Here is a 14,444-nt window from a genome sequence, read left to right as displayed (position 1 = left end):
ACCATGTTCATTGAGCTCTAAGTCCATTTATTTTATGGTTGTCGACTAAACCTTGAGGACTGTTTTTCTTTCTCTCTGCGTTCTGCCTTTAATGGGAAGAAGTGGTAAATAACACTCCTAATGGACACCTAAGAGAAAGGGAAAGGAAAGGGGGATACCTAGTTAGTTGCACAACTGAATGAATACAACTGAAATGTGTCTTCCGCATTTAACCCAACCTCTCTGAATCAGAGAGTTTGGGACCTAAGTGCTCAGCCAATAAAATAAAACCTCAATTGCCTCTTTATTAATGCAGCATATGGCAATAGTGTACATCAGCTCTCTTTGGGACTTTTCTCCAAGCAAATAAGTACCAACGTACATCATCATCAAGTCATTGGCCTTTTCTCTTCTTCCATACTAAAAGACTGATAGACATCCTCGGTCTTCAGTGTAGTAATATTGTGCTTGCTCCTACTCCAAGCCCACCAATCATTCCAAATGTTCGTTCCCTGTCATCTTTGAGAATGATTCACCTCTTTCCCTCTCCTTCCTCTCTACTCTGAACAGAGACTTCTGTGTAATACTCTGCACTCCAGTTATGAACAGCCCAGTTCAGAGTCAGACTGGCTGCTTGTTTCGCTGGGTCGGAAACTGTAACGCAAGTAGCTTTACACTGTCTGCTCTCCGCTCTGCAAAACAGTATGAGTGGTTCTTAGAACACACAGGAACACACAGTCACAGAGGGCCCGAAAGAGTTGCTCATAGGATCAATATCCTATTCCTTGGTCAATTGCACAAACCTCCTTTTCTGCTTTTTCAACCAGTGTGGGTTATTAGACCTGAGGAGGAACATACACCAATAAAGAGAGGGATAAGCCTTTAGTCTTTAGTCTTTAGTCTTTAGCCTTTAGTCTTTAGCCTTTAGTCTTTAGCCTTTAGTCTTTAGTCTTTAGTCTTTAGCCTTTAGTCTTTAGCCTTTAGTCTTTAGTCGTTAGCCTTTAGTCTTTAGTCTTTAGCCTTTAGTCTTTAGCCTTTAGTCTTTAGTCTTTAGTCTTTAGTCTTTAGCCTTTAGCCTTTAGTCTTTAGTCTTTAGCCTTTAGTCTTTAGTCTTTAGCCTTTAGTCTTTAGCCTTTAGTCTTTAGTCTTTAGTCTTTAGTCTTTAGCCTTTAGTCTTTAGCCTTTAGTCTTTAGTCTTTAGCCTTTAGTCTTTAGTCTTTAGCCTTTAGTCTTTAGTCTTTAGTCTTTAGTCTTTAGCCTTTAGTCTTTAGTCTTTAGTCTTTAGTCTTTAGTCTTTAGCCTTTAGTCTTTAGTCTTTAGTCTTTAGTCTTTAGTCTTTAGTCTTTAGTCTGAGCAGTTTATCCGATTTCTTAAGTCTGCCTGAAGATAATGATTACCTCTTATGGGGGGTGGCTTGAATTTCTGTACTACTTGGGTCAAGGAAAGATATCTAAAGGCTTGTCAAATCAAATCAAATCACATTTTATTGGTCACATACACATGGTTAGCAGATGTTAATGTGAGTGTAGCGAAATGCTTGTGCTTCTAGTTCTGACCATGCAGTAATATCTAACTAGTAATCTAACCATTTCACATAAGCTACCTTATACTACAAGTCTAAAGGAATGAATAGGAATATGTACATATAAATATATGGATGAGCGATGGCAGAACGGCATAGGCAAGATCCAGTAGATGGTATAGAGTACAGTATATACATACATATGAGATGAGTAATGTAGGGTATGTAAACATTATATAAAGTGGCATTGTTTAAAGTGACTAGTGATACATTTATTACATCCAATTTTTAATTATTGAAGTGGCTAGAGATTTGAGTCAGTATGTTGGCAGCAGCCACTCAATGTTAGTAATGGCTGTTTAACATTCTGAAGGCCTTGAGATAGAAGCTGTTTTTCAGTCTCTCAGTCCCAGCTTCGATGCACCTATACTGACCTCGCCTTCTGGATGATAGTGGGGTGAACAGGCAGTGGCTCGGGTGGTTGTTGTCCTTGATCTTTTTGGCCTTCCTGTGACATCGGGTGGTGTAGGTGTCATGGAGGGCAGGTAGTTTGCCCCCGGTGATGCGTTGTGCAGACCTCACTACCCTCTGGAGAGCCTTATGGTTGTGGGCAGAGCAGTTGCCGTACCAGGCGGTGATACAGCCCGACAGGATGCTCTCGATTGTGCATCTGTAAAAGTTTGTGATTTTGGTGACAAGCCAAATTTCTTCAGCCTCCTGGCGTTGCCCCTTCTTCACCACGCTGTCTGTGTGGGTGGACCATTTCAGTTAGTCCGTGATGTGTATGCCGAGGAACTTAAAACTTTCCACCTTCTCCACTACTGTCCCGTCGATGGATAAGGGGGTGCTCCCTCTGCTGTTTCTTCAAGTCCACGATCATCTCCTTTGCTTTGTTGACGTTGAGTGTGAGGTTATTTTCCTGACACCACACTCCGAGGGCCCTCACCTCCTCCCTGTAGGCCGTCTTGTCGTTGTTGGTAATCAAGCCTACCACTGTAGTGTCGTCTACAAAGTTGATGATTGAGTTGGAGGCGTGCATGGCCACGCAGACATGGGTGAACAGGGAATACAGGAGAGTGCTGAGTACACACCCTTGTGGGGCCCCAGTGTTGAGGATCAGCAGGGTGAAGAAGTTGCCTCACCACCTGGGGGTGGCCCGTCAGAAAGTCCAGGACCCAGTTGCACATGGCGGGGTCGAGACCCAGGGTCTCCATCTTAATGACGAGTTTGGAGGGTACTATGGTATTAAATGCTGAGCTTTAGTCGATGAACATCATTCTTACATAGGTATTCCTCTTGTCCAGATGGGTTAGGGCAGTGTGCAGTGTGATTGCGATTGCGTCTGTGGACTTATTGGGGCGGTAAGCAAATTGAAGTGGGTCTAGGGTGTCAGGTAGGGTGGAGGTGATATGATCCTTGACTAGTCTCTCAAAGCACTTCATGATGATGGAAGTGAGTGCTACAGGGTGATAGTCATTTAGTTCAGTTACCTTAGCTTTCTTGGGAACAGGAACAATAGATAGAGACTAGAGACAAAATAACTGACACTTTTTGTAATAGATGAGTTAGCTGACAATGCCACAAAATGATGTGCACGCTTCAATGGGTCAGCAGTCCGTGTGTTGTGGTGATTCTGTGTGGCCAGATAGCTAGTGAAAATGACAAGAAGCTTCCGTGTGAGGAATCGTAGTTGGCTTGTTTCAGTTAGTTTCATATTGTTCTTGATACCATGACTTGTTTAGAGATGTTTTGACTGATGCCAGGTCTATGCTAATATGGCAAAAAATTCACTAGCTATCTAACCAACAACTGTAATGATGTATTTACTCATTGTGCAAATCTATTTATGTTTTCAATAAACATTGGAGACCAAATATAATTTACATGTTGTCAACACTAAGCCAAACCTGTCTGTTTTGCCACATAGTTGCGCAAACATGGATTTTGTTGCTAAACAACCTACCCGTCTATAAGGTTCCATTCTTTTGAAATGCTAAAAGTGTCAAGGTCCATTCCATTAGGATACTGATATGAAGTATTCTGCCTCTGATGACCTCACCATCTCAGGGGGGAGAGATTACCATGTCATGTGTTGATAATCACGAGGAGTTCAGCCTATAGCCTCAGCTTATAACATAGAGGGCAGCAAACATAAAGCCCTCAGCAAATTGCAGTACTTGTAAATTGTAATTACTATGAATCATTTCCAAATCATGCAGGTAGTTAAAACATACGTTGATTGCTCTAGCATGGGCACCATACTGTGTTTGTGGAAACGGGGATTTAAATGATATCATTCAGGTGACTATGCATGTCTTCTGATACAAGTATTGAAATGAATCCAAGGCTCCAAGCAATCTCCATGTCACCACTAGGACAAGCAGCATCCTCTGTGACTGCAGGCTTTAGTCTGTGTGACCAACACGCCCTCTCTAAAACACACGTCCCAGCCAGCCAGCTAGTGCTGATCACGGAGGCATCAGATGAGACAGCACAGAATCAATCACTCCACCGCTGCTTTGTAGATCAGCTTTCACACTCTGTTCTGTCACGCATGTCGGTGATACTTAAAGACTATGATTAAACACTAATTATGATGTCATTACGTTACATCATATGGTATTGTTTCTAATCATCTAGTTGAAAATGGAATCTAACCTAACATATATTCTCCAGTGACTGTAGATAGCATCTTCCTTTCCTCTTGTCAACAGCATGTTAACAGCACCGCCAGCAATATTAAGTGTTCCTTTTTTAGTCCCTCAATCTGGGCCTCCTTCCAGTGAACATGATTAGCATCATGGGGGCGACAGGCAAACGTTGGCGTTGGTTCCTGGCAGGTGTTACAGCTCTGCAGAAGCTAGACTCAGACCCCACCAGAACCACGGACACCACGTTCAGTCGCCCACGCAGAACATACTGTTATAACAGTAGCTATGGCTGTCCAATGGCTGGCTGTGCTTAGTGTCCTTGGTAAGTTATGAATACACTGCTGAGTCTCTATCTGAGATCAGGTAGGAGTCCACTGGGTGAACAGGGAGGGTTATGTATCTGTCTGCCCGGCTTTCCCCCATTTGTTTTCCCACTGGTCATGTGATGTGTGATGCCTAAGCTCACTGCACAGTAACGGGGTTGAAGCTCTTCGCTGCACCACCTGTGTCTGTGCATCTCCTGGAAGAGTTCACATGTTCAGAATCAGATTAGGAGCAGAGCAGAGTAGACCCTCTCTTCTGCTGAGTGACAGAGCTGGTACTGAATCAGCACTAAGGCTGCTGGCCCGGGGTGTGGCAGCTGGAGAAGATATCTCTCTGTCTCTGGTGAATTTCCCTCAAACAACTGTTTTGACTCATAGGACATGGCAGAAATGATCTGCAAGCATGATAAACTGGGAAATTATCCCATTTTCCTCCCTACTGCTCTGCTTCCTCTCCACCGCTCTGAGTAAAAGGCTCCGACTTACAATCATTTAACACTCTGGTGCGCGTGATGGATAAAGTGTCCTCCTACGAGAGAGGAGGATAAGAAATGGCAGCAGCAGAACGGTGTGGATACGATTAGTGAGTCAAAATCCCTTGTATCCTTGGTCTCTGGTTGCCTTGTGATTGTCTAGGCTTCTCTCCCTCCTCCTCTGGTTGCGTTGTTGTGGGAGGGAGTAGATCCCAGTGCAGCCATGGTGTGAAGCCCCTATTATAGTAACAATTCTAGAGCAGCACTCACTATCTGACTGAGCCATATGTTGAGAGTTAACCTAGGAAATAAAACTGCCATGATGTGTATAGTGGTTCCTCGTTTAAAAGTTGCGTCATACTACATATAGTGTGCGATGTGCTGTTTGACGTGTCAGCGAGTCGCGGTGCTTGACGTTAATGCTCATTTGAAGCAGTAGAGGCATTTTGAGCACATCTACTTCACCTAGTCTTTTTATCATTATTTTATAAACAAAAACACAAAGATGTTAATGAAAAAATTGTGTATATATGCTTCTTTCTATTGGCTATACAGTATATAAATCATGACTCATTATAAGGTTGTTTTGATTATTATGCAGATTATAATAACTTGACATATTTGTAGGGGATTGATGCATTTTCTTTAGGGCAAATCAGGTCTGTGATATTCAGTTAGATATTTCAAATTTTAGTATTGTGTCAGGTGAACGTACCATATTGTACCATTTTCTTTTTTTAAACAACACGCTTTTACCATCAGTTGTCGTCAGTATTTACAGCATTCTCACACCTTGTTAGTGAAATGTGAACTGCTATTAGACTATCCTTTTGTAAATTAATGGAGGTGTGAATGTTTCTATCTGAGTCTCTCTCCTCTTGCGCTATAGAGTCCAGCATCGGGCAAGAAAATCAGCTGGAGGGTGGTCCCAGAGTTGAGACAGAACATGGGTAAATACAATGGCTCAATTAAACTTGATTTTCGAATTGAGGCTTTCTAATTGAGGCTTTCTAATTGAGGCTTTCTAATTGAGGCTTTCGTTCAAGTGATGAACGGAACATTTTTGGAACATTTTTGCAAATTAAATCAAATGTAGGATTTTTGCAGCCCATATATGATTCTGGGAACTGTTTATTTGAGTTTCACTTAAACAATTTTATTATCAAAACAATATTGATTGTAAACATCTTGTTTGTTATGTCGGCTATAGGCTTTCATTGGGTTATTAGAAGACTCTTTGTTGTGATAGGTATTGCACTGAATCATACAGTACTATGTCGATTGAAAGCAGAATTCTGATAATATTACCATTATATCAACACACTCGTTACTCCCATTCAAAATCTCTTCTGCATGCGCTCCAAAGGAATAACTTGAAATAACATGATATAGGTTAATGAAATAATCGGAAGGAAAATGTGATTACTTCTTAGCCTTAGTGGTTCTAAGTATTTTAGTACATGGTACACAGACACCATTTCCTAGCTCTCTCAGGCTCAATACTGAGCTTAGTCACATTGGTAATTGTGTTGCACAAAAACAAGAGTCAGATATATCACAAAACACTAATTTGGAGGGACAGGTCATTTTAGGCTTTATTTCAAAAACACATAAAGTCACAAACCAGAGATGCAACTACACTCTTAGAAAAAAAGAGTTCCAAAAGGGTTCTTCGGCTGTCCCCATAGTTGAACCCTTTTTGGTTCCAGACCGAACCCTTTTGGGTTCCATGTAGAAACCTCTGTAGAAAGGAACCCAAAAGTGTTACCTGCAACCAAAAATGGTTCTTCAAATGGTTCCCCTATGGGGACAGCCGAAGAACCTTCTAGATAGCACGTTTTATTTAAGAGTGTACCAATAAATTAGTCTACAAAAATGTAATCAACAGAAAATGTAAAACTAATCAAAGCTTTTCCCTGCAGCTGCTGGTTGGTGTCTTGGTGAGTCAATCCTCTGGGAGTCAGGGACTTTACTTTGTCACTGTTGCTAATGGAAATGAACTCTATATGAAACTGATTACATTATATTTAATATACATATGCTGCGTGGATAATGTTATGTGCTTCCAGCATCTGACAGCTCAAATGGTGATCTGCACTTGATCTGCCACCTATTAGGCTAGATAAGAATTCCCACAATGCCTAAAACTAATCCAAAACCAAACAGGCAGGTTACCCTTAATTATAGGTCAACAAACACAAGACTGTGAAAAGAACTCTGTTCTGCTCATCATCCAAACATTTGCATAGCCTAAATAATAGCCTTGCTTTTCACAGTACAATAGCTACAGCTATACAGTAGATGTTCAGGGAGAATAGACTGGATGGAAATGAAAGGGGAAACAAATGCATTGCATGCACGCACATACTCCTCGTTTCTACTTCTCTGTTCCCAGTGCAGAAGAAGAACAAGCGCAGCATTAATGATAGAGAAGATGAGGCCTCTGACATGGATAATAACGGAGTTATGAGAGCCTGGGACATAAATCAAGAGACACGCTGGGCTGAGCTGAGCAGGCGGAACCAAACCGCCTGTTCCACAGAGGGAGTAACTAGGGTGCTGCACCCACTGGAAGGACTGACGGAGGACATCAGAGCACATTACCCAACATCCTCCCCTGAATGGTGGAATTGTACGACACTTCTATTGTCTCATGGGGAACAGGGGTGGACATGGAGGGGCTGGGGCACTTGAAGTTGAACGATCCTGCCCCTACATGAATAAGAAGCTCCTTTGACCTCTCTTGAAGTGTTTTGGGAATGGAATGTGTCACTCAGTGGACGGACAAGGATGAAACAGCAGCGTATATTGGATTATCATTCATCTCGTACTGGAAAAGGTAGTGAGGCACAGCATTATAATTCCATTATATCTACGGTTCAATGGCCCACTTTGTTGTGTGGCTAATATCTATTGATAGTTAAAGTTACAGTAGGTCCAGGGTAGAAGAAGTGGATCCTAAATCAGTTGAAAAATCCTAAACACTGACCTGGGTTATGATATAGATGCCGTAGTCGATCTTCTGCCGTCGTAGGATGGGGTGCAGGTAGTGCAGCCAGTACTTGAGGTGGTTGTCTCTGTGTCTGAACGGGATAATGATAGCCACCTTCTGTTTGGCGCGGCAGTCCGGTGGGGTGTACTTGCCCCCCTCCGTCACGTTGGGGTTCTCCTTCTGCACTCGTTCCATCGTCATCTGGGAGGCAAACTCGATGAGGAGGCGGCCCACTGGAGAAAGAAAGAGGGGATGCATTGTCGACATCAAAGCCAACTGGAATGTGCAAATACGGGTAAATGCCTGTGGGAACGCAATGTTTACAGAATTCATGGGAAGGTTGCGTCTGAAAAGCAGTAGTACCAATAGCTTGAAATAAAAACACCTAAGACTTAACCTTCAAGTATTCTCTCCCTGGAGATGAAAATACATGGAAAGCAATTACGGAGCTGCAATGCCCATCTATAGCCACAACAACAAACACTAAACTCTTAGCATTCTAATGATCAGTCTACTCCACAACAAACCATTCCTTTGTCTCTGGCCACCAAAGGGAGTGCTGCCTACCACAACTCCACCATATCATGAGGTAATCCACTTATAATTGATGTACAGGTAACTGCCCAAATAATGGAAACACTTGAGTAAATGAGGGATACAGAGTATATTGAAAGCAGGTGCTTCAACACAGGTGTGGTTCCTGAGTTAAGGAAGATACATCCCATCATGCTTAGGGTCATGTATCAAAATGCTTGGCAAGCCATTATTTTGGTTACCATGGCTATGCCCCTATAGGATGACAATGCCCTCATCCACAGCACACGAGTGGTCACTGAATGGTTTGATGGGCATGGAAATTATGTATTGGAGATTCTGGAGGGGTGCTTGAGACAGAGTTTTCCACCACCATCAACAAACACCAAATTATGGAATTTCTCGTGGAGGAACGGTGTCGCATCCCTCCAATAGAGTTCCAGACACTTGTAGAATCTAGGCCAAGGTGCATTGAAGCTGTTCTGGCTCGTGGTGGCCCAACGCCCTATTAAGACACTTTATGTTGGTATTTCCTTTATTTTGGCAGTTACCTGTATGTACTACGCGCTGAAAAGCATGATGCATTTGTTGAGAGCGTGAACAAAACTAACGGAATGTGGCTCATATAGACAGACACTCCATTTAATCTGAGTCATCGACAACGCAGGGTGAGTCAGATACCAAACTGTATCATTCTAGAGTGTAGCCTGTTATGCCCGAATCCACTGACAAACATACAATGTGTATCTCAAATGGCATCCTGTCCCCTATATAGTGCACTACTCCATAGGCCTCTGGCCAAAAGTAGTGCACTACATAGGGAATAGGATGCAATTTAAGACACATGCCACAAGAAGCCCTCATACCAGGTATGCTCCCTCTCCCTCCTCATATTTCCCACTAGGTGCCCTCCCTTCATCTACTCGTTAGTGTTAGAGAACGATTCATTAATGTGTATAGTGGACATAGCAGGAGAGGACCTGAACCTCACTAATGGGATGATAATTGGAACACACACGGTGCGCACACACACATGGCACACTCTCTCCCTCGCTGCTAGCTAGGAGACTATTAAAAACAGGCATAAACAAAAACTAAGCGGAAACACAGAGAGCAACACATCATCATCCTGCAACACTGAGCAACGGGTCTGTTTTTATTGGCCATGTTAGTTGTTGAATTATTGATGATGGTGATATCCCCACTGTTATCATCAACAGCATCAGTATTAGTGTAACATCACCGGTATCCTCTATGTAAATGCTTGGTTAGATACTATTGTAACCATACATAACCAGCATACAGTATAAACCACAACAATACTGTAACTGACAAAAAGATGAGTTATTGTTGCATCACACCCCACTACCATGCATTACATAGAGCACAAGGGACAGGTCAAATCAGTAATACAGTACAAGCTTAAAGAGACCTCCACATCTTCAGTGAATGGAAGCACTTGGACATTGGGATTTGCAACAGTACTTGCTAATTATGTGATTTAAAAAAGTTGTAAATTATAATCACAGTATATGATTCTGCTATCTGGGACATGGTCCAAACGTTGGAATATCACTTGGTCTCAGAACAATATGGAAGTAGTAAGGGCACAAACTAGCATCAACACTGACCCAAAGCTGGTAGCATGCAGGCTATAGTTAGCCACAAACCACTATACAGTAGCCAATTTAGCCACATTTGATGAGGATGCATGCTGTGCACAAATTGGACTTTGTAATTGGAAAGAAACGAGGTCAAGATTGTTTACAGGAGTTGAATGTGTGGCATATATTTGTAGCAGTAGTCCTTTGCTGTTTCCTCCTCTCTAGCCTGTATTATTGGAATAACTAAATCTGCAGCCCCCGGGTCAGTTTGTGGGAAGCATATTTGGCTGTAATTGAGTTTTCTGCCTGGCCTTAGGATAATACACATTTAATGAAGAAAGGTCTCATGCTCTCTGGCCATGCTCATTTCTCTGTCTTTCTCCATCTCCATTTACACCCATAGTACTATAGTCTCCATGACAATATACACATTTAGATGCACTAACAGTGCCCCCTCAGATCAGTTCCGTACACCCCATCCTGTAATGGCCTATTCTTCAGACAGAGAGCAGAGCAGCGGCAGAGAGAGAAAAGGGTGCTTGTGTCCACTTTTTAGAAGATGCAGAGGCCAGCCACCTAATTACCAACCCTCTCGGCCTTTCCATAAATTCACCACACCACCACTGTTCTCTGCTGTTCTCCCCACTGTGTCCCCATTCATTCTCTATCTCTCCAACTGGCGGCCCCTTTTGAAGAGATCCCACTACAAAGGCAGATTGGGATCCAGCAACTTTTAATTAGCTGCTTAATGTGGGAAAAAAGGCATGCTGTCAAAGAGGCCGCTGGCTGCTGCTGGAAAGGAATCAATGCTCTCCCGCTCCTCAGCTTGTGTGTGTGTGTGTTGTATTAGGAACTGCCAGGGCAGTGTTAGTAAGCATTTTATTTTCCTCTGTGTGCTGCTGGGTGTAAATCTAATGCAGTGAAGTGAAGACTCTATAGCTACAGTAGATAAGGGTTTGGAGTGACTGTAACCTTCAGGCTGGTAAATCCCTATTCCAGACTACAGTTACAGTAAATTGATGTGACTGAAACCTGTATGCTGGTAAATCTCTGTACAGGCCTGATACAGTTACATTACAGTAGATTGATAGGGTTTGAAGTGACTGTAACCTGCAGCCTGGTATACCTTTATACAGGCTCTGTAAGTCTCTATCTATACAGTTACTGTAGATATGGGTTCAGAGTGAGTACAGTCTGGTATAACTCTATACAGTTACTGTAGATATGGGTTCTGAGTGAGTACAGTCTGGTATAACTCTATACAGTTACTGTAGATATGGGTTGAGAGTGAGTACAGTCTGGTATAACTCTATACAGTTACTGTAGATATGGGTTCAGAGTGAGTACAGTCTAGTATAACTCTATACAGGCTCTATAAGTCTCTGTCTATACAGTTACTGTAGATATGGGTTCAGAGTGAGTACAGTCTGGTATAACTCTATACAGGTTCTATAAGTCTCTGTCTATACAGTTACTGTAGATATGGGTTCAGAGTGAGTACAGTCTGGTATAACTCTATACAGTTACTGTAGATATGGGTTGAGAGTGAGTACAGTCTGGTATAACTCTATACAGGGTCTATCTATACAGTTACTGTAGATATGGGTTGAGAGTGAGTACAGTCTGGTATAACTCTATACAGGGTCTATCTATACAGTTACTGTAGATGTGGGTTCAGAGTGAGTACAGTCTGGTATAACTCTATACAGGGTCTGTCTATACAGTTACTGTAGATATGGGTTCGGAGTGAGAACAGTCTGGTATAACTCTATACAGGTTCTATAAGTCTCTGTCTATACAGTTACTGTAGATATGGGTTCAGAGTGAGTACAGTCTGGTATAACTCTATACAGTTACTGTAGATATGGGTTGAGAGTGAGTACAGTCTGGTATAACTCTATACAGGGTCTGTCTATACAGTTACTGTAGATATGGGTACGGAGTGAGAACAGTCTGGTATAACTCTATACAGGTTCTAGAAGTCTCTGTCTATACAGTTACTGTAGATATGGGTTCAGAGTGAGTACAGTCTGGTATAACTCTATACAGGTTCTATAAGTCTCTGTCTATACAGTTACTGTAGATATGGGTTGAGAGTGAGTACAGTCTGGTATAACTCTATACAGTTACTGTAGATTTGGGTTGAGAGTGAGTACAGTCTGGTATAACTCTATACAGTTACTGTAGATATGTGTTCAGAGTGAGTACAGTCTGGTATAACTCTATACAATTACTGTAGATATGGGTTCAGAGTGAGTACAGTCTGGTATAACTCTATACAGTTACTGTAGATATGGGTTGAGAGTGAGTACAGTCTGGTATAACTCTATATGGTTACTGTAGATATGGGTTGAGAGTGAGTACAGTCTGGTATAACTCTATACAGTTACTGTAGATATGGGTTCAGAGTGAGTACAGTCTGGTATAACTCTATACAGGCTCTATAAGTCTCTGTCTATACAGTTACTGTAGATATGGGTTCAGAGTGAGTACAGTCTGGTATAACTCTATACAGGGTCTATCTATACAGTTACTGTAGATGTGGGTTCAGAGTGAGTACAGTCTGGTATAACTCTATACAGTTACTGTAGATATGGGTTGAGAGTGAGTACAGTCTGGTATAACTCTATACAGGGTCTATCTATACAGTTACTGTAGATATGGGTTGAGAGTGAGTACAGTCTGGTATAACTCTATACAGGGTCTATCTATACAGTTACTGTAGATGTGGGTTCAGAGTGAGTACAGTCTGGTATAACTCTATACAGGGTCTGTCTATACAGTTACTGTAGATATGGGTTCGGAGTGAGAACAGTCTGGTATAACTCTATACAGGTTCTATAAGTCTCTGTCTATACAGTTACTGTAGATATGGGTTCAGAGTGAGTACAGTCTGGTATAACTCTATACAGTTACTGAAGATATGGGTTGAGAGTGAGTACAGTCTGGTATAACTCTATACAGGGTCTGTCTATACAGTTACTGTAGATATGGGTACGGAGTGAGAACAGTCTGGTATAACTCTATACAGGTTCTAGAAGTCTCTGTCTATACAGTTACTGTAGATATGGGTTCAGAGTGAGTACAGTCTGGTATAACTCTATACAGGTTCTATAAGTCTCTGTCTATACAGTTACTGTAGATATGGGTTGAGAGTGAGTACAGTCTGGTATAACTCTATACAGTTACTGTAGATTTGGGTTGAGAGTGAGTACAGTCTGGTATAACTCTATACAGTTACTGTAGATATGTGTTCAGAGTGAGTACAGTCTGGTATAACTCTATACAATTACTGTAGATATGGGTTCAGAGTGAGTACAGTCTGGTATAACTCTATACAGTTACTGTAGATATGGGTTGAGAGTGAGTACAGTCTGGTATAACTCTATATGGTTACTGTAGATATGGGTTGAGAGTGAGTACAGTCTGGTATAACTCTATACAGTTACTGTAGATATGGGTTCAGAGTGAGTACAGTCTGGTATAACTCTATACAGTTACTGTAGATATGGGTTCAGAGTGAGTACAGTCTGGTATAACTCTATACAGGGTCTGTCTATACAGTTACTGTAGATATGGGTTCAGAGTGAGTACAGTCTGGTATAACTCTATACAGATTCTATAAGTCTCTGTCTATACAGTTACTGTAGATATGGGTTCAGAGTGAGTATAGTCTGGTATAACTCTATACAGGCTCTGTCTATACAGTTACTGTAGATATGGGTTCAGAGTGAGTACAGTCTGGTATAACTCTATACAGGCTCTATAAGTCTCTGTCTATACAGTTACTGTAGATATGGGTTCAGAGTGAGTACAGTCTGGTATAACTCTATACAGTTACTGTAGATATGGGTTCAGAGTGAGTACAGTCTGGTATAACTCTATACAGGCTCTATAAGTCTCTGTCTATACAGTTACTGTAGTTATAGGTTCAGAGTGAGTACAGTCTGGTATAACTCTATACAGAGTCTATCTATACAGTTACTGTAGATATGGGTTGAGAGTGAGTACAGTCTGGTATAACTCTATACAGTTACTGTAGATATGGGTTGAGAGTGAGTACAGTCTGGTATAACTCTATACAGGTTCTATAAGTCTCTGTCTATACAGTTACTGTAGATATGGGTTGAGAGTGAGTACAGCCTGGTATAACTCTATACAGAGTCTATCTATACAGTTACTGTAGATATGGGTTGAGAGTGAGTACAGTCTGGTATAACTCTATACAGGCTCTATAAGTCTCTGTCTATACAGTTACTGTAGATATGGGTTGAGAGTGAGTACAGTCTGGTATAACTCTATACAGTTACTGTAGATATGGGTTGAGATTGAGTACAGTCTGGTATAACTCTATACAGGCTCTATA

The 14,444-nt window shown here is 41.7% G+C and overlaps 1 protein-coding gene across 1 annotated transcript in view; it reads right to left on the bottom strand.

Moving 5' to 3' along the window:
- The window catches only part of LOC109874554 (beta-1,4-galactosyltransferase 2), a 151,664-nt gene that overhangs the window by 41,378 nt on the left and 95,842 nt on the right, over positions 1-14,444 (bottom strand). The window contains exon 3 of the mRNA XM_020466524.2: positions 7,938-8,173. Coding sequence (XP_020322113.1) covers positions 7,938-8,173 — 236 coding nt within the window. The remainder of the gene's footprint in view (positions 1-7,937; positions 8,174-14,444) is intronic.

The sequence above is a fragment of the Oncorhynchus kisutch genome, linkage group LG30 (assembly GCF_002021735.2).
Source record: "Oncorhynchus kisutch isolate 150728-3 linkage group LG30, Okis_V2, whole genome shotgun sequence".
Taxonomy (NCBI): domain Eukaryota; kingdom Metazoa; phylum Chordata; class Actinopteri; order Salmoniformes; family Salmonidae; genus Oncorhynchus; species Oncorhynchus kisutch.
Note: the sequence above shows the minus strand (reverse complement) of the source record. Positions and strands in the feature narration are given on the sequence as shown.